At 50.9% G+C, this 25,301-nt stretch overlaps 1 protein-coding gene across 25 annotated transcripts in view; it reads right to left on the reverse strand.

Annotated features, from left to right (window-relative positions):
- Window positions 1-25,301, reverse strand: part of KLHDC4 (kelch domain containing 4) — a 76,806-nt gene that overhangs the window by 27,951 nt on the left and 23,554 nt on the right. For 18 of the 25 annotated variants that reach the window (XR_010152681.1, XR_010152680.1, XM_063797937.1 and 15 more), the window contains 3 exons: window positions 24,858-24,936; window positions 23,657-23,755; window positions 17,145-17,281 (listed from right to left, as the gene is read on the reverse strand). Coding sequence is in view for 11 of the 25 variants with exons in the window: in XM_063797934.1 (XP_063654004.1) it covers window positions 17,145-17,281; window positions 23,657-23,755; window positions 24,858-24,936 (315 nt within the window). In the remaining 14 variants the exon portion in view is untranslated. Of the gene's footprint in view, window positions 1-11,439; window positions 11,510-17,144; window positions 17,282-23,656; window positions 23,756-24,857; window positions 24,937-25,301 lie in introns of those variants that run through there. The other 7 variants (XR_010152682.1, XM_063797941.1, XM_063797942.1 and 4 more) reach the window with 2 other exon arrangements.

Genomic DNA, 25,301 nt, shown 5'->3' on the forward strand with positions numbered 1-25,301 from the left:
AAAGATGCCCAACATCATGAGTGGTCAGGGAAACATATGCCAAGTCCACAGTGACCTCCTACCACACATGGCTGGGCACCCGAGATCAAGACAACATCAAGTGCTGGCGAGGACATGGGGCTGCTGGAGCCATGGCACCGGTGAAAACGTAACACAGTGAAACAACGGTGAAACATAAACTTAGCGCACAGCTTAGCAATCTGACATAAGACATGGACTCAAGAGAAAGGAAAACACCAGTCCACACAGACGGACAGGCACACGTTTATACACGCTCTTGTGTCACCACCAGCAGCCGAGCTGTCCCTCAGTGGGTGAATGAACAGCATGTGGTGCTCCCCACATGGGGAAGGACTTCTCAGAAACAAAAGGGAATCGTTTACTGATGCACACAGCAATTCGAATGAATCTTAAAAACATCTCGCTGAAGGAAGGCAGGTTCTGCTGGACTCCATGCACACGAGCGTCTTAAAGGTGAGATCTGTCTTAGGCCCAGGATGGCTGCTCGGGGCAGGAGCTGGGAGGGGACCAACTACAGCTCTCTGGGGTGACAAGAAGGGCCTACATCTTGTCTGTGGTGCTAATTACATAAGTGTGCATATTTCTTTTTTTTCTTTTTTTTTTTTTGAGACAGAGTTTCATTCTTGCCCAGGCTGGAGTGCAATGGCGCAATCTTGGCTCACTGCAACCTCCGCCTCCAGGATTCAAGCGAATCTCCTGTCTCAGCCTCCCAAGTAGCTGGGATTACAGGTGCCTGCTACCACGACCAGCTGATTTTTGTATTTTTAGTAGAGATGGGGTTTCAACATATTGGTCAAGCTGGTCTCGAACTCCTGACCTCAGGTGATCTGCCTGCCTCGGCCTCCCAAAGTGCTGGGATTACAGGCATGAGCCACCGCGTCCAGTCGGGTGTGTATATTTCTTAACACTCATCTAAGTGTACACCTAAAAGGCATGCATTTTATTGAATTTTATTGTAATTATGTCTCAATAAAACTGATATAAAAATACATGGCAATAAAAAAATACAAAAAGCAAAATTAAAATCTTAAAAATACACACAAATAATAAAAACAAAACTATAATCAACCTCCCTAGTAATCAAAGAATTTCAAATAAAGCAGAGATACCATTTTATTCTATCAACTTGACAAAGATGTTTAAGAATTAGATTCTTTAAAATACTGCATGTCACTGGAAAATGCTCGAAAAACAGCAAGTGAAAAGGCAGGTCCAAAGCAAATCCTATCCCAGCTTCTATAGGTGAAAAGGCAGGTGCAAAGCAAATCCTATCCCAGCTTCTATAGGTGAAAAGGCAGGTGCAAAGCAAATCCTATCCCAGCTTCTACAGGTGAAAAGGCAGGTACAAAGCAAATCCTATCCCAGCTTCTATGGGTGAAAAGGCAGGTGCAAAGCAAATCCTATCCCAGCTTCTACAGGTGAAAAGGCAGGTGCAAAGCAAATCCTATCCCAGCTTCTACGGGTGAAAAGGCAGGTGCAAAGCAAATCCTATCCCAGCTTCTACAGGTGAAAAGGCAGGTGCAAAGCAAATCCTATCCCAGCTTCTATAGGTGAAAAGGCAGGTGCAAAGCAAATCCTATCCCAGCTTCTACAGGTGAAAAGGCAAGTGCAAAGCAAATCCTATCCCAGCTTCTACAGGTGAAAAGGCAGGTGCAAAGCAAATCCTATCCCAGCTTCTACATGGGTGGTTCTCAGTGGTTTTCTTGTCTTAATCGTTTCCTGCATCTCCCAGCAGTCCTCCAGTGAGCAGGCGTGACTTTCACAACCAGAGAGAGGAGCAACAAAACAGAGAGGGGTGGTGAGGAGGCGCTGGGGCAGCAGGTGCTCAGAAAGCTCGCAGAGGTGCTTACGCCTGCCACAGATGTGCAGGGCGCCCAGGCACAGAGGAGGCGGGGCACACAGGAATGGCTTTAGGCTGCAACATCAGGCTCAAAGGGTGCGTGTGCTGTGACTACCCAGGAAATCTCCTAGAGCTGCAGGCACCAGCGCAGGGCCTTAAGGAGGGTTGCTGGGCACAGTCACGGCAGCCACTCCCTGGGATCCTCACTGATGACCTGCCTCGCGCCTCCTACTTAGGAATCCACTCCCTGGGATCCTCCGTGGCTTTCACACCCACTCTCTGCCTGGCCCTCCCACCTCTCCACACAGGTCACAGCAACTCTGGGCTGCAAAGGATGGTTACAGCTTCAATCACGCAAGTCAGTGCCTATTTAGATAATGCATTCTTCCTCCATTTATTTTTTGTGCATGTTACACAGCTGTCCCCAAAACCCACTTACAGGGTTTTATGTAAAAGCCCAGAAATGGGCAGGTACCCTAAAAAACACAAGAGGGCCAGGCGCGGTGGCTCATGCCTGTCATTCCAGCACTTTGGGAGGCCAAGGTGGGCGGATCACGAGGTCAGGAGTTCAAGACCAGCCTCACCAACATGGTGAAACCCTTTCTATACTAAAAATACAGTAATTAGCTTGGCGTCGTGGAGGCACCTGTAATGCCAGCTACTCAGGAGGCTGAGGCAGGAGAATTGCTTGAACCCAGGAGGTGGGAGCTGCAGTGAGCCGAGACTGCGCCACTGCACTCCAGTCTGGGCGACAGAGCAAGACTCCGTCTCAAGGAAAAAAAAAAAAAAAAAAAAAATCGAGACATGGAATCTCAAACGTAAAAGGAAGCTTGAGTGATCTAATCCAAGTTTACTGAAGTTCAGAGATAATTCACCACATCATCAGGGTGACTGCCAGGAGTCTTCGCCTGCTCCAAGCTGGAGCGAATTCGGTTCTCAATGCTCAAACGCGGGATCCCACCAGCTTCTCTCCTCTAGCACCCTCAATCGTATCAGCACCCCTTTCAATGTATCACTGAAAATGACAACCACACCCCTCCATGGAATGTCAACCAGAAGCAACCAGTTCCTTTTTCTAGACACCAATTCTATTAATCCAACCCGGAGTTGGCATGAGCCTTTGGGGTGGACTCCACACATACTGATACCCAGCAGGATCTCAGCTCACTAAGTTTCTTTGGAGTCCTGCAAGCTGGCCTCACTTCACAGTTCCAAAGTCTCCACAGCAGCTCCATCCCCTCCGGGCTGGGCACCGCAGGGGACAGCACCATCCAGCGGACACACTACACATGAGAGTCAATTGAGAAGAAAACCCCACACATGCAGAGCAAGAAAAGAACGCCCCTCCCCCTCCTGACGAATTTCCTGACGCCCCTCCCCCTCCTGGCAAATTTCCCGATGCCCCTCCCACTCCTGGCGAATTGCCTGACGCCCCTCCCCCTCCTGACGAATTGCCCGACGCCCCTCCCCCTCCTGACGAATTTCCTGATGGATTACTTTATAAGAACAATCTGAGGATCAGACCTTCATTCAAAACTAAACCAGTGCTGAAACCCCGTCTCTACTAACACCACAAAAAAATTAGCCAGGCATGGTGGCAGGCGCCTGTAGTCCCAGCTACTCAGGAGGCTGAGGCAGGAGAATGGCGTGAACCCGGGAGGTGGAGCTTGCAGTGAGCAGAGATCGCACCACTGCACTCCAGCCTGGGCAACACAGCGAGACTCCGTCTCAAAAAAAAAAAAAAAGAAAAAAAAAAACCTAAACCAGTGTGTCTGCATCCAAGTCCGCTTCAAAAAATGACAGAGGAGAACCGAGCGCTGCCACTGCCGTCCCCAACCAGCAAGGGAACACAGGCCTGGGGCCTGCGGCAGCCCCATAGATGGGGCGCCCCCCGCTGCCCTAACTGCGCTGGGGCGGGGCCTCCTTTCACTGCCTGCATGGGAACCCCACCAGAGTCTCATCCTCTGGCTGACACAACGGACTCAATTAACTTTTTGTGGCAGTAGCCAAATATCACTGTGTTTTCTACCTAAAAAGGGAAAATTTTCTATAAAAAGATTCCACGTCCCTCTTTAGAAAAATAAAGCTACTATAAAAGGCCACTTATATTTGAAACCCCAACAGGCTTTTCAAAACTGCTGTCATTCCTAAATACGAAGTCTTAAAAAATCCACATGTCCTCCTCAGCCAGAGGCCTATGGACAGCACAAAATACAGGGGAATGTCGTGGTGGCGGCTGCCTCGAGGCTCAGCAGCTGCGTGCAGGATGGAGCTCCAAGCAGGGCGAGCTGCCAGGCAGTGTCACCACCAGGCCCCTCGACTGGGCCGCTGCGGTGACATTTACAGAAAACTCTACATGCTTAGGGTACAGTCAGAATTAAACACTCTGTATGCAAACGCTTCTGTGAGTTAAGCACTCTGCATGCAAACGCTTCTCTGAGTGACTTTACAGTCTACACCTTACAAAATTATACAACATATAGTCACGCACTGCTTAATGACAGAGACGGGTTCTGGGAAACAACACATCATTAGGCGACCTTGTCATTGTGCTGTCCGAGTGCACGCATACACTTCTGGAAGGCACAGCCTGCCACACGCCTGCACTGTCGGGAGAGCCCACTGCTCCTAGGCTACAAACCTGGACAGCACAGTACTGTCCCAGATACTCTAAGCCACTGTAACACAATGGCAAGTAGATGTCTCAACACACAAAAGGGAAGTAAAAACACAGTCTGATCATCTTAGGGGACCACCACTGTATGTATGGTCCGTCGTGGACAGAAACATCGTGAGGCAGCCCAACGGCAGGACCACTGCTGCACCGGCAGCCTAGAGACATCTGCTGAGCAAAGGAGCAATTCCTGCCAGATCCCTGAGAGCCTGGGTGACAGGGGCTGAGGAAACTCAGTCTAGTGGCTCATCCTCAGACTAGAGAGCCCCTGTCTTTCAAGAGCAGTTACAGCGCAGCCAGGGAGAGCCATGTGCATGCACCTCCCCTTCCATTTCAAACACATGCCTTGGAAGCTTCGCCCTGCTTTTCCGAGTATCAAGTCCATCAAATAACAAATGATAGTGTAAAGACAGGGCACTTAATCACGTTGTGTGGCATGATTAGTAGCCATCTCCAGAATTCAGGCAACTTATAAACCACACCCTTGTCTCATCTTAATGATTACTACTCAGAGAAAAACCACCATTTGTGTTTATTCTATGCCAGGCAAAGTCCTTTTACGTGCATTTATCCTCACAGCAAACTCGTGGTGCAGATATTACCTTTATTCTCATTTTACAGACAAGAAAATCGGCCGGGCGTGGTGGCTCACGCCTGTAATCCCAGCACTTTGGGAGGCAGAGGTGGGTGGATCACCTGAGGTCAGGAGTTTGAGACCAGCCTGGCCAACATGGTAAAACCCTGCCTCTTATTAAAAATATAAAATTAGCCAGGCATGGTGGTAGGCACCTGGGAGGCTGAGGCAGGAGAATTGCTTGAACCCAGGAGGCAGAGGCTGCAGTGAGCCGAGATGGCGCCACTGTACTCCAGCCTGGGCGACAAAAAAAAAAAAAAAAAACAGATAAGAAAACCAAGACTTACAAGTCAGGATACCCAGGAAAGCAGTCAGTGGCACAGCCAGAATTTGAACCAAGGTGTTCTGGCTGTCAACACTGATTAAGACACTAAATGACATCACATGAAGTTAGAGGCCTCAGCACCAAAATAAACCTATGGCTCAAAAACCACTTACCCTAGGCCAGGGGTGGTGGCTCACGCCTGTAATCCCAGCACTTTGGGAGGCCAAAGCAGCCAGATCACTTGAAGTCAGGAGTTGAAGACCAGCCTGGCCAACATGGTGAAACCCCGACTCTCCTAAAAATAGAAAAATTAGCCAAGTGTGGTGGTGCGCACCTGTAATCCCAGCTACTTGGAAAGCTGAGGCAAGAGAATCACTTGAACTCAGGAGGCGGAGGTTGCAGTGAGCCAAAATCACACCACCGCACTCCAGCTCACCTTCCCGGTTTCTCTACAAATCAGTCCTTTTTTTTTTTTTTTTTGAGACAGTCTCGCTCTGTCACCCAGGCTGGAGCGCAATGGCACGATCTCAGCTCACTGCTACCTCCACCTCCCGGGTTCAAGCAATTATTCCACCTAAGTCTCCCCAGTAGCTGGAATTACAGGTGCCCACCATCACGCCTGGCTAATATTTTTCGGTATTTTTGTAGAGATGGCGTTTCACCATGTTGGTCAAGGTGGTCTTGAACTCCTGACCTCAAGTGATCCGCCTGCCTCGGCCTCCCAAAGTGCTGGGATTACAGGTGTGAACCACTGCGCCCAGCCCAGTCTCTCTAAGTACATGTGGGTCCTACCTCCGTCCTATCACAGATACAAACGATCATCCATCAGCAAACTGCACAACGGGGAATCCATACACACCCCGGTCTTCCAGCAGGGCAGGTTCTGCCTTCATGAGCTACTGCTGTTTGCTGTCGATAGAACCCAGGTTACTGTGGAGTCAGAGAGCTTCAGACCATGCAACGCAACCCACCACCCAGAGGGCAGAGCAGGGCGTGTCCATTCCTATGGTGACCTGTACTTCACACCTGAGATTCTCAGAGGCCAGTCACTGTTAGCTAACTCGTTGCCGTCCTTCACTACAGAATCGTAAAATAACGGAATCATCCTGCCGAGGAGCCTTCTCCAGGAAACTGACTTTCACTCAGATGCAGCTTTAGCTGAGGACCAAATGAGGACCCTTCCTCACGTCAGGACAAAACAGTGCGTATGCCTGCGCACACACGGACGCGCGCACACACACACACACATCTACATCTTCATCCAACCAAACAGTACCGATCATCTCCCAAGTGCTCCGGTGCATACAAAGATGTATGCACTGTCCGTGAACGTTCACAGCAACACTGCAATAGCAGAAAAGTGGAAACAACCCAAGTGCCCAACAGAAAACCAAAACGTGCTCCATCCACACACCAGCACCTCATCCATCCACACACCAGCACCTCATCCATCCACACACCAGCACCTCATCCATCCACACTCCAGCACCTCATCCATCCACACTCCAGCACCTCATCCATCCACACTCCAGCACCTCATCCATCCACACTCCAGCACCTCATCCATCCACACTCCAGCACCTCATCCATCCACACTCCAGCACCTCATCCATCCACACTCCAGCACCTCATCCATCCACACTCCAGCACCTCATCCATCCACACTCCAGCACCTCATCCATCCACACCAGCACCTCATCCATCCACACTCCAGCACCTCATCCATCCACACTCCAGCACCTCATCCATCCACACTCCAGCACCTCATCCATCCACACACCAGCACCTCATCCATCCACACTCCAGCACCTCATCCATCCACACACCAGCACCTCATCCATCCACACACCAGCACCTCATCCATCCACACACCAGCACCTCATCCATCCACACACCAGCACCTCATCCATCCACACACCAGCACCTCATCCATCCACACACCAGCACCTCATCCATCCACACTCCAGCACCTCATCCATCCACACTCCAGCACCTCATCCATCCACACTCCAGCACCTCATCCATCCACACTCCAGCACCTCATCCATCCACACACCAGCACCTCATCCATCCACACACCAGCACCTCATCCATCCACACACCAGCACCTCATCCATCCACACACCAGCACCTCATCCATCCACACACCAGCACCTCATCCATCCACACACCAGCACCTCATCCATCCACACTCCAGCACCTCATCCATCCACACACCAGCACCTCATCCATCCACACACCAGCACCTCATCCATCCATACTCCAGCACCTCATCCATCCACACTCCAGCACCTCATCCATCCACACTCCAGCACCTCATCCATCCACACACCAGCACCTCATCTGGCCACGGGAGTGAAGTGCTGATACTCGCAACAGCAGGACATGTCCTGACAGCACCACGTGGAAAGAAGGCACGTCCTGACAGCACCACGCAGAAAGAAGAGCCCGTCACAGAGGCCACGTGTTTTGATTCCGCTTTTATGAAATACCCAGAAGAGGCAGATCCACAGACACAGACAGCAGGGACCGGGGATGGTGGGGTGACTGCTAAAAAGATGGTTTTTCTTTCTGGGGGATGAAAATGCACTAACTTTAGATCATGGTGCTGGTTGCGCAATTCTGTGAATATGCTAAAGACCACTGAATGACACATTTTAAACGGTGATTTGATGGTATATGAATCACATCTCAGAGAAAGCTGTTATGAAACACCTATCGGGCGGGGTCCTAAAGTGGCCTGGCCTCCATCTGTGGTGTGTGAGTCACAGATCATCCCTCAGAGGGCACTGGCCCAGAAATCAATGGAGGGAGACGAATCTCCCCCAACCCCCTGCAGCTTCTCCAGGGGACAGGAAGAGAAGGTGGCAAGTGCCTGGAGAAACGCTGGCTGTGATGTGTGGCAAGCCGACCTAACCAAACTCTGAATCTTCAAAGCCAGCAAGCTCAGCGGGCAGGGCAGGCCCACCGTGACTGAGGAGGGAAATGAGAGAGCTCCAGTGATCCCACCCGACATGTGTGCATCCCGAGGGGACCACCGGCTCCGCTCTGCTCCCTATCCCAGAGGCCCAGGGCTGAGCGGCACAACGGGAGATTGACAGGTTGTGGGGGTGGGGAGAGGGGAAACCCTACTTTGGGGGTTCCCAGGAGCAGCCGCCTCCCCTCCTGCTCCAGAGCCTAATGCTGGGAGGATCCAGGCTGGACTGGGCAACAGGGCCTCTCTCCCTCCCAGCCCAGCGGAGGGTGGCTCCCACCTTCCTGGGAGCTGCCTGCACCCCCAGCTGTGACCCATCTCCACCAGGACACACCTTCGTCAAAGGAAAATGCTCTGCAAACACCAGATGCTGGTGTTTTTAGTGTTTCACAGTTTCCAGTCACTCTTGCCAATAACCGCAGACAGACTTTCAGTCACCAGCATCTGTTTACATGCGAGGGAAAAGGGGAGTCTTACAACCCCCTCCTCTTCCCAGCCCTTCCCACGCCCTCCATAATTAACACCACTGCCCTGAGCACAGCTCCTGCTGTTGCATCTAACTCCCTTCAAACTCACATGAGCGCGCACACATTTAAAACAAACACACAGAAACAAAAATAAGAAACAGTACAGAGATCTATGCTGCAAAGTCGCAACAGGGCAGCTTTGCAGGCAACTCCCACTCGAGGAAGAGACTGAAGAGATCTCAAAATAGCTGCTAGCGCTGGCCACACGCAGCCCTCCAACGAGGCACGGATGCTCCCGCACCTGAGTTTTGGTCTTGACGTCAGCATTGCCATTTCCCCCCTCATTTCCAAACCATTATGACGTCAAGTATATGTGTCTGTTGCTAGAATGGAGAAGATGAGAGACTGTTACAAAGTATCCACATGATGTCCTGTCTGTTGCTAGAATGGAGAAGACAATGAGAGACTGTTGCAAAGTATCCACCTGTCAACCAATGTGCTACAAAAACACCCACCAGCCAACCAACCAACACCCAGCAGAAGGCAGCCAGCCAGTGCTGGCCTGGACAGAGGCCCAGGCGCCCTGCTGCCTGCCAGTTGGAGGTCCATGGCCTGTTAGGAATCAGGTCGCACAGCAGGAGGTGAGGGGGCCAGCAGGCATCAAAGGCTGAGCGCACCTCCTGTCAAAGCAGCAGCAGCATTAGACTCTCACAGGAGTGAGAACCCTGTTGTGAGATGCACACACCATAGATCCAGGTTGCGGAAACTAGGTTGTGAGCTCCTTAGGAGAATCTAATGCCTGATGATCTGAGGTGGAACAGTTTCATCCTGAAACCGTCACCCCTCCCCACCAGCGGTGGAAAAATTGTCTTCCATGAAACCAGTCCCTGGTGCCGAAAAGGTTGGGGACCATTACTATACATTAACCCAACTCAAATCAGATTATCAGCATCCCAAAATATGCATCGCTGTTAAAAATGACCAGATAACAGGAGGGACTCTATTATGCCTTCCTACAAGAAAACCCTTAAAAGCCAAGGAAGAGACTGACTACTCCAGATACTGAATCCAGACTCCGTGCGCCTCTGCCAATATTTAATTCCCGCCAACTTCACACCCTCGGCTGAAAAACCAACTCCCCCACAGAAGTAAAAAATATTCACTAAAAAAGCAATGCGCAGTGCAGGGCTGCGTCACGGTAGCAACGTCTCTTCAGTTTCCTGATGCTCTTCCTGGACTTCTCAAAAGACGTAAGCCCACCCCACGGGGATTCCCACGTGCTCTGCACGAGGCCTGCCACAAGCCCACCCCACGGGGATTCCCACGTGCTCTGCACGAGGCCTGCCACAAGCCCACCCCACGGGGATTCCCACGTGCTCTGCACGAGGCCTGCCACAAGCCCACCCCACGGGGATTCCCACGTGCTCTGCACGAGGCCTGCCACAAGCCCACCCCACGGGGATTCCCACGTGCTCTGCACGAGGCCTGCCACAAGCCCACCCCACGGGGATTCCCACGTGCTCTGCACGAGGCCTGCCACAAGCCCACCCCACGGGGATTCCCACGTGCTCTGCACGAGGCCTGCCACAGCAATCTTCCCCAGAAAGGGCAAAAACCGTCTTCGTTGTGGCTGAATCTCCTGACCTTTCCTTTTAGATCAGTTTAAAAAAAAAAAATGACAGAGGAAAAACAGCCAGAGTAATCCTCTCTCAGCAGCGGCCACATAGTGTGTGAACCCCCAAGCCCAATTACGGGCAGCAGCAGCACTGCACCAGGATGCCACACACCGCAGCCCAGCCCATGAAATCAACAGGCCGCCTGCGCCCTTCAGTCCCCTGTACCATCCCCAGCTACACTAGCCCATGACAATCTGGCCACATAGCACTCAGAGCCTGACCTGCCAAACCACCATTAAGCGAATGCTTTCATTCTGCAATCATTCGTAACTTACAAAAGCAAAACCTACACTACTTTCATTATTAAGGATCTAACAGGTATTTTACATGAATATTCTTACTTCTTTTAAGCAGCAACTAAAAAACTTCACATCAGTTGAACAATATTCAAAATAAGCATGCCTTCCACCAGTCACAGAGGCTGATAGATCAGATCATAACCGGACCCCGTCTATGGTCCACAGCTGTCCGGATAGGGATCGTGGAGAGGGTACAAGGAGAGGTTAGGGTAAAACACAGATTCCTCAACCACACATCAACCTGCTCTGAATGGGACTGATGTCCGGAGTGGGAGGGCAGGAAGGAGCAGTCTCCTGGGCTCCCTAGGGGCTACGTGGAGTATGAAGACTTGAGAACCACTACTCAAGATCCTCTTCTCTGCCAGCGGACGGACAGCTCTGCTGGCCACTGTGCCAGGAAAGCCCCCCACTGTTCTCTAAGTTCAGAATCAAAACACGGCCCCTCCAGACGAGTTGCCCTAGCGCCTTCCTATCAGGGCAGGGAAGACTCATTCTGCAAGGCGCTGCAGCTGTAGTCCAGTGTCTGCCACAGCTATGAAGTGACAATGAGCACGGAGAACACTTGAGGAAAACTGTGAAACAGGAGCACCTGCACAGGCATCGCGCCAAGAGTCAGCCCTCCACACGCCAGCACCGGCACTAACTGGAGGCTTTTGGGAGAACCATTAGACATGAGGTCAAAGACTTTATAAATGTGTATGCCTTGCATTCTGATGTTTTGTTAAGTCACAGGGCCTCACTTGTGGCCCAGGTTGCAGTACAGTGATGCAATCACAGCTCACTGCCACCTTGAACTCCTGAGCTCAAGTGATCCTCCCACCCCAGCCTCCCAAGTAGCTGGGATTACACACACACCAGCACATCTAGCTAACTTCTTTAGAGATGGGGTCTTACTATGTTGTCCAGGCTGGTCTCAAACTCCCGGGTTCAAGTGATGCTCCCGCCTCCGTTTCCTAAAGTGCTGGGATTACAGGCATGAGCCACTGCACCCGGCCTGAACTCTACAATTCTACTTCAGGCCATTTTAAACTTGCCTGAACATTAAAAAAAAATAAACCTGGCCAGGCGCCGTGGCTCATGCCTGTAATCCCAGCACTTTGGGAATCCGAGGCGGGTGGATCACGAGGGTCAGGAGATCGAGACCATCCTGGCTAACACAGTGAAACCCTGTCTCTACTAAAAATACAAAAAATTAGCCAGGCGTGGTGGCGGGCGCCTGTAGTCCCAGCTACTCGGGAGGCTGAGGCAAGATAATGGCGTGAACCCAGGAGGCGGAGCTTGCAGTGAGCTGAGATCAAACCACTGCACTCCAGCCTGGGAGACAGAGCGCGACTCCGTCTCAAAAAAAATAAAAATAAAAATAAATAAATAAATAAATAAACCTAACTTCCCAGGGTGTTTACAGGTCAGGATTTGACACTCTTACCACCATAGCCCAGGTTTAAATTCTTAAATAAATAAAAAAACCAAATGGAGAGATACACCGTGCTCCCAAGGGGGAGGACTGAGGGGTATGATGGTGTCACTGCCTAAATGCGATTTAACAGCAAACGCAATCCAGTCAAAATCCTTCTGGACTTTTAAAATTAGAATTTGAGGGCCAGGCGTGGTGGCTCATGCCTGTAATCGCAGCAATTTGGGAGGCCGAGGGGGGCGGATCACTTGAGGTCAGGAGTTCAAGACCAGCCTGGCCAACACGGTGAAACCGTGTCTCTACTAAAAATACAAAAATTAAGACCGGGTACAGTGGCTCATGCCTGTAATCCCAGCACTTTGTGAGACCGAGGTAGGGGGATCACCTGAGGTCAGGAGTTCAAGACCAGCCTGACCAACGTGAAGAAACCCCATCTCTACTAAAAGTACAAAATTAGCCGGGCATGGTGGCAGGCATCTGTAATCCCTGCTACTCAGGAAGCTGAGGCAGGAGAATTGCTTGAACCTCTGAGGTGGAGGCTGCAGTGAGCCGAGATCCCGCCACTGCACTCCAGCCTGGGTGACGAGAATGAGACTCCGTCTCCAAAAAAAAAATAAATAAATAAAATAAAATAAAATAAAATTAGCCAGGCATGATGGCAGACACCTGTAATCCCAGCTACTCGGGACACTGAGGCACAAGAATGGCTTGAACCAGCGAGGTGGAGGTTGTAGTGAACCAAGATTGCACCACTGCACTCCAGCCTGGGCAACAGAGCTAGACTGTCTCGGAAAAAAAAAACAACAGAATTTGAAAAACTGATGGTAAAGCTCATGAAAACAAAATACACGAAAAAAGCAAAGACTTTAAGTAAATGAGAAAAATCCTCCAACCTATCAAAATATACCATAAAGCTACAGTAATTAAAATGGCACAAAAAATGATACCAAGAAAAGATCAATGAATCAGAAAAAACCTCAGAAACAATACAGACCTCCTCCCTTCTCCTGTGCACGTACAGTGTGCACGCACCAGGTTCTCCGGATCACTGCGTCAGCACACACACTTGCAAGTGCACACACACGAGCACATACACGCTCACACGCATGCAGTCACACACATGCATACACAAACAGGCATACAGAGGCACATGCACTCACATATGCTCACACGTGCACACACGCAATCGTCTGCACACACGCGCAGGTGCACACACGTGTACACATGCAGGCTTTTTTCCAAGCATATGTTGTTCTGCATCCTGTTTTTTGTATATATTTTTGTACGAAATAAGAGGAAGCATTTCTTTAGGGTATAATCCTTAAACTTGGGGGTCAGGGTACACGCACATTTAAAATTCCAACAAACAGGTGCCACCCACTGAGCGGTGGGGGCATGTTCTCTCCACCCTCACCCTACACCCATATTGCCCAGCACTGCTCTCACAGCACCCGCCCTGGGGCCGGCCATAGGGTGCCCTCTGCTCCACCTTCTGCTCTTGCAGCACCCGCCCCGGGGCCACCTCCTGGTGCCTCTGCCCAGCCCATACTGCCCAGCACTGCTCTCGCAGCACCAGCCCCAGGGCCCGCCCTGTGGTGCCTCTGTCCCGCCTTCTGCTCTGCTGCAGAGGGCACCACCTCCCGGAACGTGAGCTCCGCCTGATGCTGCAGGTACCTTCTCCCCACCAGTCACCATTTTTAACTTTCCCTGTGGCATCATCTTCCACACAAAGACCTTCCTGTTTCATATGGGCAAATCAATCCACCTCTTCTGGCTTCTGCTGAATGTCTTGCTCAGAAAACCTTAGCTAAGATGTGCTTGGAGCTGGTACACAACAGACTGCAGTCAACTGTCACCGCAAGAGAAGCGTTCACTCGCATTGAAGGTCTTCAAGATGACATTGGGGCAGGGGGGGAGAGGGCAGGCTGAGGCCATGGGGACAGTCAAGGCGCCTGGTGTTTATGAGGGCAAGGGCTCAGCACCCCGAGCTGACTACAAGGTGGGAGAGAATGCGGAAAGGGACACGGACATCAGCTGTCAAACAACATCTCCTGCAGACCATTTGTCACCGCTGTGCGTCTCATCAGGGTCTTAACAACTGAGTAAGGCTCAACATTAGGCATCTCCCAATCACAAATACATTAAGCAGCAGTAACCGAATCCTGCTGAGCTACTAGAAATACAGAAATTAAGCAGCTCAGCCTGGCACAGTGGCTCACACCTATAATCCCAGCTACTCAGGAGGCTGAAGTGGGAGAATCTCTTGAGGCCAAGAGTTCAAGACCAACCTCGGTAACATAACAAGACCCCATCTCTAAAAAAAGAAAAAAAAATTTAATTAGCCCGGCATGGTGGTGCACGCCTGTAATCCTGGCTACTAGGGGGGCTGAGGCAGGAAGACCACTTGAGCCCAGGAGTTTGAGGCTGCAGTAAGGTGTGATCACACCACTGTATTCCAGCCTGGGCAACAGAGTAAGACTTTGTCTCTTGAAGGAGGAGGAAAGAAAGGAAGGAGAAAGAGAGAGAGAGAAAAGAGACAGGAGAAAAAGACCAGAAAGAGAGAAAGAGAGAGAGCGAGAAAGAGAGAGAGAAAGAGACAGAGAGAGAAAGAGAGTGAAAGAAAGATTAAGGGCACACCCTCAATTTCCTGACCTCCAAATCCATACTCAGAACAGGCTGCATCTCCTTATCAGACGCACACTCCACACGACCTTCCAGGACCAAGGGCGACCTGCAGAACCACACCCTGGCTGCCAAGGCAAACGTCTCAAAGCAATGCTCCGCGAGGTATCTCTGTTCATCCCCCGCACAGGTCTCCCTTGCTAATGGTTACTTAGGCCAAAGAGAACCAGAAATCATCACCAGAGACAGATGCCTCCACAAAGGGTGATTCTGGCAAAAAGAAGAGAGTGAAGCACATAATGACCCTGTTCCTGCCCCACCACTCCCTCTAGAGACTGGAACTGGGGGCCAAGAATCGCAACTACATTGTATGTTTGCAGGATCACTACTAAAAAAAGTCTAATAGCTTCCACAATATACCTTTAAAACAAGTCTCCTGTTTTAATTACCATTAGCAAGCATTCGAGGAATGAGGTGTCTGTTTATCAGACAATCCAGACCCAGGGCAGCTGCCACGGATGTCCCGCGTATGACGGAGCCTGCAGTGTGGGATGCAGCTGGAGCTGCACATGAGGTAGGGGCTGCCACCCGCAGCTGCCGGCCCAAGAGAGGGGCCAGGGCCACTCCCAAAGTGACCAGGTACCCACAGTGCATCCCTATTCCCTTGGAACAGATACCCATGATCCGAGTGACAGAACCAGCAAAGCCTGAAGGCACGAGAGAGCCTTCATGTCACAGACAGCTCAGAGTCACCACAGAGGCACCCACAGAGGCACCGCAGCCAACACCAGCCTGGCGGGACCTGCTGGGTTGGGTGCTGGGTTAGACGCATTCTACCACAGAGACTTGACTCTCCTCACCTGTCAATTATGAACAAGAGATACCAAAGCTGATAAAATGCTATCAAAAAATCAATCGATTTGCCAAAGATAAACAAGCAAATCAGTAACAAGCGGGCTCCAAAAGGAACAAAGCAAAAGGACAACTGCGTGCTGAGTGGAAATACGTGAGCTTCAAGATATACACAAAGAAATCCATTTTTAGCATGAAAGTAATTTCCCAATTGCTGTGCCTACTAAAATTACGAACCTTTCTCAAAGCAAGCATGAGAAAAGGGACAGAAAAGCCTGGGAACACAGTAACCCACCCCACACCACAGCACCTTCCGGGTCCCACTGTAAGGCTATGGTCATGTCCTCCTCCAGCAGGTGGGCCCAGGGCAGGGAATCTGTCTGCACCCTCCCCACCCACAGCAGACTCTTCATTTGACTGGTTAACATTCCCGGCCTAGAGCCAGGCAGAGCAGTGCAGCCAGCGAACAGGACTCAACACCCTGACAAGGCTCACTGCAATACAGCTGGGGAACAAACTCCAGAAAACACCCCGAACTGGCTCATTGTGACATAACCAAGCCCGGGCTGCAGGGAGCACCGCCGCCCTCCGGCTGAAGCCCCAGGATGTGGAGAAGGCCTGCGTGCGGCGGCCTCTCTCCCAGAAGCAAGGGCACTTCCGCTCTGCTGCTTTAATGGCAGAGAGATGGTGTGCGTAATGGTGGGTCATGGCTGCAGCAATCGAGCCAGGCCACACATAGAAGGACACTAACAACTCTACTTCAGTCTGTCATTCGACTAGACTTCTTCTCTTAAATAATTTATATGCAAACATGCCATGTGGCTCTCTACACGGAGAGACAGACATGCAGCTCTTGACTAATGGGAGACACCCGTGCCTGGTAAACATGCATCAGAAACCCCATCAGCAACATTCCCGACAGAGGTGGAAATCAAGAGGCTGAGCGGGGTTCACTGAAGAGAAATGTCAACATCTTTCCTGTCTCATACCAGCTCCACAGTTTCTACACCAACTCGACACAGAAAGAATGTGCCTTTTAGTCAATGACACATCGCTATGGGGCCCTCCTTCCAGCAAGCTGGGCACCCAGAGCTGCCTCCAATGGTGTAAACAGAAGACCACAGGAGAAGAGCTGCAACACAGGCAGCGAGAGGCTGGTGGCCAACAACAAGAGGAACCTGGAGAACAACACCAGGCAGCTGGCACCCCCCACACCCGGCCCAGGCTTCTGTATGAAGGGTCCAGAGAAAATGTGGTCTCCCAGGACCCAGCGAGGTTGGGCTCCAGGACTGTGACCCAAGTTCCTCTGAACCCTGGTATTCTGAGGTCTGCTCCGAGCACGCAGGCTCAGCACACAAGCACAGAAGAGCCATGCCCGGAGCTCAGCTTCTCATCTGGCTTCTTACTTGACTTGTTCCCAGGTCTTGGTGGCCAAATGCAGGACCCAGAGATCCTTGTAGTGGTAGAACTGCTCTCCGTTGGGAGAGGCAAACTCCCCTCCAAAGACCCACAGCTGTCCGCCACCTTGAGGCACCACCACCGCCTGTGAAAAGAAAGGTGACAGGTCAGGGCACAGCCACACAGCAGAAGGGCCAGTGTCATGGGTGACCGGCAGTGGTGAGCGCTTCAGTACTATCTCGGCTGCCCGGCAACATGACCAGCCCCACACTCAGCCACTGTCCTCTCCTGCCTCTAAGGGGAGGATTCCAGACAAACACCCTCGTAGGAAAGCATGTCCTCAGTCAAGGGTCTAATAAACTTTCATGTATCCCTAGGTTGCAAAATAAACATCCATTTAAATGTAGACAATGCCACATCCCATTAAAGTGGACACAGCTAGTTACTTCAAACATTAACAACAGTGTGGTGCAACCTAGCAGTGTTTTCCTTTTATTAATATGTACAATAAAGCTGTCTGCCTGCTCTCGTTAATCCCTTTCCTTGCTATTATGTGCCAACTAAATTAGCCTCAGAAGTACAATGTGCACGTAAAAGAAAGTGTTTATGGGCCAGGCACGGTGGATCACACCTGTAATCCCAGCACTTTGGGAGGCTGAGGTGGACAGATCACAAGGTCAAGAAATAGAGACCATCCTGGCCAACATGGTGAAACCCCATCTCTACCAAAAATACAAAAATTAGCCGGGCATGGTGGCATGCACCTGTAGTCCTAGCTGCTTGGGAGGCTAAGGCAGAAGAATCGCCTGAACCTGGGAGGCGGAGGGTGCAGTGAGCCAAGACTGTGCCATTGCACTCCAGCCTGGACGACAGAGCAAGACTCCATCTCAAAAAAAAAAAAAAAAAAAAAAAAAAAGAAAGTGTTTATGTTTTTTCCTTTTAGAGACCAGGTCTTGCTCTATTGCCCAGGCTGGAGTGCGGTGGCGCCATCATCACTCACTGCAGCCTCGACCTCATGGTTTCAAGTGACCCTCCCACTTCAGCCTCCTGAGTAGCTTGGACGACAGGCATGTGACATCATGCCCAGCTGTTTAATTTTTTGCAGCAATGGCATCTATGCTGTCCAGGCTGGTCTCAAACTCCTGGCTTTAGTCAATTCTCCCGCCTCGGCCTCCCAAAGCACACTGGGATTACACATACGAGCCACCACACCCAGCCTTATGTGACATTATGAATGATTTATGAATGATTAATAAAGACTCAGCACCACAGTAAAGGTGAAGGAGCGCAGCGGGAGTGATGCCCTCTGGGCCACACAAGGCAAAGCACTCCGGCAGCAGGGGATGCCAATGAGAGAGCAGACCACCAATCAAAAACGACGGCATCCCTGACGGGTCATCAGACACTACCGGCTACTCCACATGAGGCCCTCCATGGCCCACTCCCTCTCAGGGCCCCCAAGAACTGCGGGAGGCAGAGCCTTTAGGGGACGGCACACATCCATCTGTGCAAAGAGCTGCTTGGACAGCCTGCTGGGCTACAAGCAATGGCAGAGACCACCAAGCCCCACGGGGTCTTTCCTCCAAACCTGCACATTAAGCAGCAGCTGGGGTCCAGGATGAGAAAAGCACGCTCCTAGGCAGTCTGTGTTAGCAACCACGCTGGAGGGGACCCTCAGTGCTGCATCTCCACAGGTGAGAGCCGCCCACCCTGCCCAGGGTCTTGCAGCCCAGCTTTGCCTGACTATAACGCACCTGGTGGCATAACTAAGAGAGAAAAAGCAACCTGAGCAACCTGGCAGCAGGTGAAGCCCCATTCCCCAGCTCAGCCGTGGTCATTGCAGAGTTGGTTCTTTCATAAAAGCCTGTTGTTTTATTTCCTCTCATTTCAAGGTAAGAGTGAGGATCTAGCAGGACGAAGAATGGTTCCACACAGGGCGCAGAGAGGGCTGGTAAATGAGAGTGCCAACCTGTCTAAGGTCAAGTGCGCCTCGGGTGGGGCAGACAGTGGTCCTCAGCAGGCTCCCTCCCGGCACCTCTGAGTCGGTGTTCCCCCGCCCGCACTTAGAAACGGCCACAGTGCCGCCCCTCTGCACCAATGCGGTTCCTTCCTGGGCCAGATGGCGGGTGCAGGTGGTAGCAGCACACAGGGGGTGGCGTGTCCCTCTCCACCCCACCCACTTCCAGTTGTTCTTTGCATCTGTCATCTCAGCACAGATGACTCACCTGTAAAGGGACAGGCCAGGCTTCCTATCATTCTAAAAGCCCAGTAGTTCCATAGGGAGAAACTGACCAATTTACACCTTTACAGCAGACATGATGACTGGCTCAAGGCCGAAACCTAACAAATGTTTTGAGTCTAGAGGTAGTTAGGTGGCACAACCATGCCACACAGTAAACTGAGTTTTAAACTATCATCTCGGGAAGACTATTCAATGCCACAGAATAATCCTACAATAATACATCAACGGTAAAAAACACTATAGAAAGAACACACACGCACACTCCAGTAAGCGTGAAATAGATGCATAGAAATATGAACTGGCTGGGCGTGGTGGCTCACGCCTCTAATTCCAGTGCTTTGGAAGGCCAAGGGAGGTAGATCATGAGGTCAGGAGATTGAGACCAGCCTCACCAACATGGTGAAACCCTGTCTATACTAAAAATATAAAAATTAGCCGGACGTGGTGGCATGTGCCTGTAATCCCAGCTACTTGGGAGGCTGACGCAGGAGAATTGCTTGAGCCTGGGAGGCAGAAGTTGCAGTGAGCTGAGGTCGCACCACTGCACTCCAGCCCGGGCAACAGAGCAAGACTTCATCTCAAAAAAAAAAAAAAAAAAAAAAAATGAACTCTATGTGCAGAGAAAACATGCAGAAAATACAAATTCAGTTTAGGGAGAATAGACAATGGACTTGCCTTTTAATTCTTTTCATTTTTTTCAGAATGAATATTTACACCTTACATAATCAGTCCCTAAAGCCATTCCTGGCCAGGTGCAGCGGCTCACGCCTGTAACCCCAACACTGTGGGAGACTCATGTGGGAGGACTGCTTGAGCCCAGTACTTTGACACCAGCCTTCACAACAAGCAAAACCCTATTTCTAAAATATAAAAAATAAAGCCATTCTTAAAAAATGAAGTCGGCCGGGCATGGTGGCTCACGCCTGTAATCCCAGCACTTTGGGAGGCCGAGGCGGGCGGATCACGAGGCCAGGAGATTAAGACCATCCTGGCTAACATGGTGAAACCCTATTTCTACTAAAAATATTTAAAAAATTAGCCAGGCACGATGGCAGGTGCCTGTAGTCCCAGCTACTCAGGAAGCTGAGGCAGGAGAATGGCATGAACTCGGGAGGCGGAGGTTGCAGTGAGCCGAGATCACGCCACTGCACTCCAGCCTGGGCAACAGAGTGAGACTTTGTCTCAAAAAAAAAAAAAAAAAAGCCAAACGGCCAGGCACAGTGGCTCACGCCTGTAATCCCAGCTCTCAGGGAAGCAGAGGCAGGAGGATCGTTTGAGCCCAGGAGTTCAACACCTGCCTGGGCAATATAGCGAGACCCGTTCTCCACAAAAAAGAAAAGAAAAAAAAAAAGACCAAAAAGAAAAAAATGAAGTCAAACTCCAGGCAAAAGAGTGTAATCCACAATCCGATCCACAGCACTGTTTTTTCTTTTTTTTTTTTTGGAGACAGAGTCTCGCTCTGTCACCAGGCTGGAGTGCAGTGGCGTGATCTTGGCTCACTGCAACCTCCAACTCCCCTGGTTCAAGCGATTCTCCTGCCTCAGCCTCCTGAGTAGCTGGGATTACAGGCACGCGCCACGACGTCCAGGTAATTTTTGTAGTTTTAGTAGAGACGGGGTTTCACCATGTTGGCCAGGATGGTCTCGATCTCCTGACCTTGTGATTCGCCCATCTTGGCCTCCCAAAGTGCTGGGATTACAGGCATGAGCCACCATGCCCAGCCCACAGCACTGTTTTAACATCCTTTCCTCCATCTTAGTTACAATCCCAGGCTCGAACCAGTCCGACCCAGAGGACCACAAAGGCAGGCTGATCAGCAGTCTAAGAGCTTCGTATAGCCTACGCCCCAAAGATAATGAACACCAGGGAAAAAAATAAAAATGACTCAAAGGAAGATTAAAACTATGGAGACGCACAGATAAAACTTCTACTCCTGCCCACGATGGAGCAACCTGTACCACGTTAGCTCCGCACCATCAACAAGGAAAAAACCAGACGAAATCTAGGAAGCAACAACCTCCAGACAACAGGAAGCGGGAAGTGCAGGACTGCGAACCTGAGAGCCAGGAAACACGCCACGCAGCCCTGACCCATGACTCCAGCCCCTGCGGGCAGCTTCTTCCCTGGTGCAGGGACAAGGGGCACAGGCAGGGCAGGTGGTCTTGCGTAGCTGAGGAGACAAGGACTGGAGTTCAGGGACGCAGAGGCAGCTAAAAGTGGCAGGGCAGAGCATTGGAGAGAGGAAGCTATGGGAGAAAAAGCCCTGGAAATCTGCACGGGGGCGTCCCCTGGAGTCTCTGTACACTAAACTGCACCCTGGGAGGGTGAGACCAAGGAACCACCACTGTGAAGACAAAAGCATCTTCTGATGCTGAGAACTATCAGAGCTTACACAGGGCTTGGAAACAGGCAAGTTCCAACCAGATGAGGTGAAAAGATGTCACTGACCACACAGGTCATTCACTAGAGACTGCAGAAAGGCCACCACTGAGGGCTAAGCCAGCCCTAGAGAGAGCATCAAAAGATCAAGATGATCTGCAAGGAACTGAATCACCTCAGGACAAAATGCAACACTGTCTGATAGGTGAAAAAATCCAGACACTCAGGCTGGGAGCAGTGGCTCACGCCTGTAATCTCAGCAATTTGGGAGGCAGAGGTGGGTGGATCACTTGAGGTCAGGAGTTCGAGACCAGCCTGGCCAACATGGTGAAACCCCGTCTCTACTGAAAATACAAAAAATTAGCTAGGCGTGGTGGCACACGCCTATAATCCCAGCTACTTGGGAGGCTAAGGCAGGAGAATCTCTTGAACTTACGAAGCGGAGGTTGCAGTGAGCCAAGATCGCGCCATTGCACTCCAGCCTGGGCAACAAGAGCGAGACTCCATCTCAAGGAGAAAAAAAAAAAAAATTAGCCAAGCGTGGTGGCGGGTGCCTGTAATCCCAGCTACTCAGCGGGCTGAAGTAGGAGAATCGCTTGAACCCGGGAGGCGGAGGTTGCAGTGAGACGAGATCACACCATTGTACTCTTGCCTGGGTGACAGCGAGACACCATCTCAAAAAAAAAAAAAAAAAAAAGTAGCCGGACGTGGTGGCATGTGCCTGTAATCCCAGCTACTGGGGAGGCTGAGGCAGGAGAATCCCTTGAACCCAGGAGGCGGAAGTTGCAGTGAGCTGATATAATGCCACTGCACTCCAGGCTGGGAGACAGAGCAAGACTCCCTCTCAAAAAAATAAAATAAAGATTCAAATGTAGAAGGCACCTTAGCCACCTAATACAATCCCAGTCAGGTGTGGTGAGGGGTGCCTGTAATCCCAGTTACTCAGGAGGCTGGGGCAGGAGAATCGCTTGAACCTGGGGGTCAGAGGTTGCAATGAGCCGAAATCAGGCCATTGCACTCCAGCCTGGGTGACACAGCAAGACTCCATCTCAACAACAACAACAACAAATACAAGCGTATACAAATCTGATTTTTAAACCAGCCCAAATGCCTGCAAGCCTGCATCTGCACGGGATGTTCACACAGCTCAGGCAGGCAGGTCCTCCTCACCAAACCAACTTCATTAGCAGGTGAGTTCTAAGCACAGAATCAGCAAAGGGGGAAGCAAATATTGCACAGGAATGCATGTATCATGCTGTGGTCACCTGATGCGATGATCTTTCTCTGCACTGGAGAGGCAGGCACTCATTCAAATTTTCTGTGCGAGCCCAACTGTCACAGAGTTGAACAATGGACAAGGACAGAGTTCCCATCCTTACGGAGCTTACAGAATGTCTAACTCTGGAAGCCCCTTCCCTGACAGGAGGGCGACAGCTGACACTGCTCTCCTGGGTAGGAAACGAGCTAACCACGTGCTAAGTCAGTGCCACTTCTCTGTGATCCCTTTACAACTCGTTTCCGCTAAAACAATTGTTTTCCTTCCACCATGCACACCTTTCCCGAACATCCAGTTCTCCTGTCTTCACCATCTAGTCCAGACCGTGAGCCTAGGGGGAGTGAGCATTCTGCCAGTGGCTGGGACACACCAGGAACGACACGAGCTATTTTACATGGAATATTTCATGTGATCCTCACGCCACCTGGGGAGCAGGTTTTCTCCTCCCCGTCTCACAGTGAAGAAGCTGAGTAAGGAATCCAAGTGAGCAAACAGCAGAACCAGGCGATCTACAGGGCCCAGCCCCTCCGCACCAGCTGCCTGTCACCTATCAACTCTCCATGTGTCTACCAGACTCTCGCGTGGGAAGAGGGAGGGCGACTGAGAGTCAGCGCTGACATTACCTGGTGAGCACAGCGCCTCGGAGGTGGACTGGGGATGTCAACTTTGGTCCAGGTGTCCTTTCTGATATTGTAGACATAGAGCTCGTTATACAAAGAAGTCTACAGGAAGGAAGAAGAATGTCAGTGTCACAAATGATACGCTTCCAAGGAAGTGGTGAGAACAATCTTAATCATGACAATTCCCTGGGAAAGTGACATGCTAAAGGAATGTAAACCACACCAGCACAGGGAGGCCATGGGCTGGGTCCCCGGGGCCCCTGGGGATGACGACACAATGAAAACGACTGAACGCCCACCGGGCCCATCAATCTGGAAGGTACTGAAAGCCCTCGCTGTTATTAGGACTGGTCATTCTCCTAATTCCAGCCTAGTTTTTTTGTTTTTGTTTTGTTCGAGATGAAGTCTCGCTGTTGCCCACAATGGAGTGCAATGGCACAATCTTTGCTCACTGCAACCTCCGCCTCCCAGGTTCAAGCGATTCTCTGCCTCAGCCTCCGAGTAGCTAGGACTACAGGCGCCCGCCACCACGCCCAGCTAATTTTTGTATCGTTAGCAGAAACTGGGTTTCACCACATTGGCCAGACTGCTCTCAAACTCCTGACCTCAGGTGATCTGCCCACCTCGGCCTCCCAAAGTGCTGGCATTTGGGAGCCACTGTACCCAGTCAAGCCTAGTTTCTGAATGCACGAAAACTGAGAGACGAAGATGGACAAATGCAGTCAAACCCCCAAGGCCCATCCCGGGCTGCAGGGAAGGTGAGCTCCTGCTTTTGTGTTTCACACACAATTGTGAAACACAGGTCTCACTGGCCTGCTCAAAAATAAAAATTAGCCCTAAAATTTATCAGCACTTTCCGTGTTTAAGACAACCTGAAAGCTGAGTGTGAAACCTGGAAACCCGCTGGGAGGAAGAACAGCACAGACAACCACAAAGAGGGGTGCGCCCGCCAAGAGTGATGACGGCAGAGCTGGGCCTCAGCCTAAGTCCCAGGAATAGAGACCCCAGGACCACTGAAGTCATCAACAGTCATGCCAGGGCCTGGACCATCCTGGCGACGTCTCACATGAGCCCTGACGGCTCAAGCGCGTGATACAAGGGGGTGAAGGGGCTAACGCATATTTGATGTCACTACCTTAAGTTAACTTTCTGTCAAATGATACTCATGCAACATGGGAAGAAAAGAAAAAAATATATACTTTACTTTTTGGCCGTTGAAATATTCACCTCCAAAAAGGATTAACTCATCTTTCTCAGGATGAACCGAGAGGGAGGCATTTAACCTACAAGACACACAAGCAGCAGGTCAGCAAGATCACCCCCGATACCCACCTGAGCGCTGTCCCCTTCCTCACAGAATCCTCTGTCACCACAAACTGGCTGCCTCTACACTTCCTGAAAGGAGAGCCTGGCATCGAGAAAGGAAGCAAAGGTGCCACTTGAACACCAACCCCTCTACCAGTGCCCAGGGCCACACTCCAAGGACAACCATGGAGCTGGACTGACACAGTGTCTGGTTGTATTAAAAAAAAAAAAAAAAAAAAAATTCCCCAGGCAGGAGTAAGTCCAGATGCCCCTACTGATGTATCAAATGTTCCAGAACTGTTTTTTTTGTTTGTTTGTTTTTCTTTTTTGAGATGGAGTTTCC

Source organism: Pan troglodytes, chromosome 18 (assembly GCF_028858775.2).
Source record: "Pan troglodytes isolate AG18354 chromosome 18, NHGRI_mPanTro3-v2.0_pri, whole genome shotgun sequence".
Lineage (NCBI taxonomy): Eukaryota > Metazoa > Chordata > Mammalia > Primates > Hominidae > Pan > Pan troglodytes.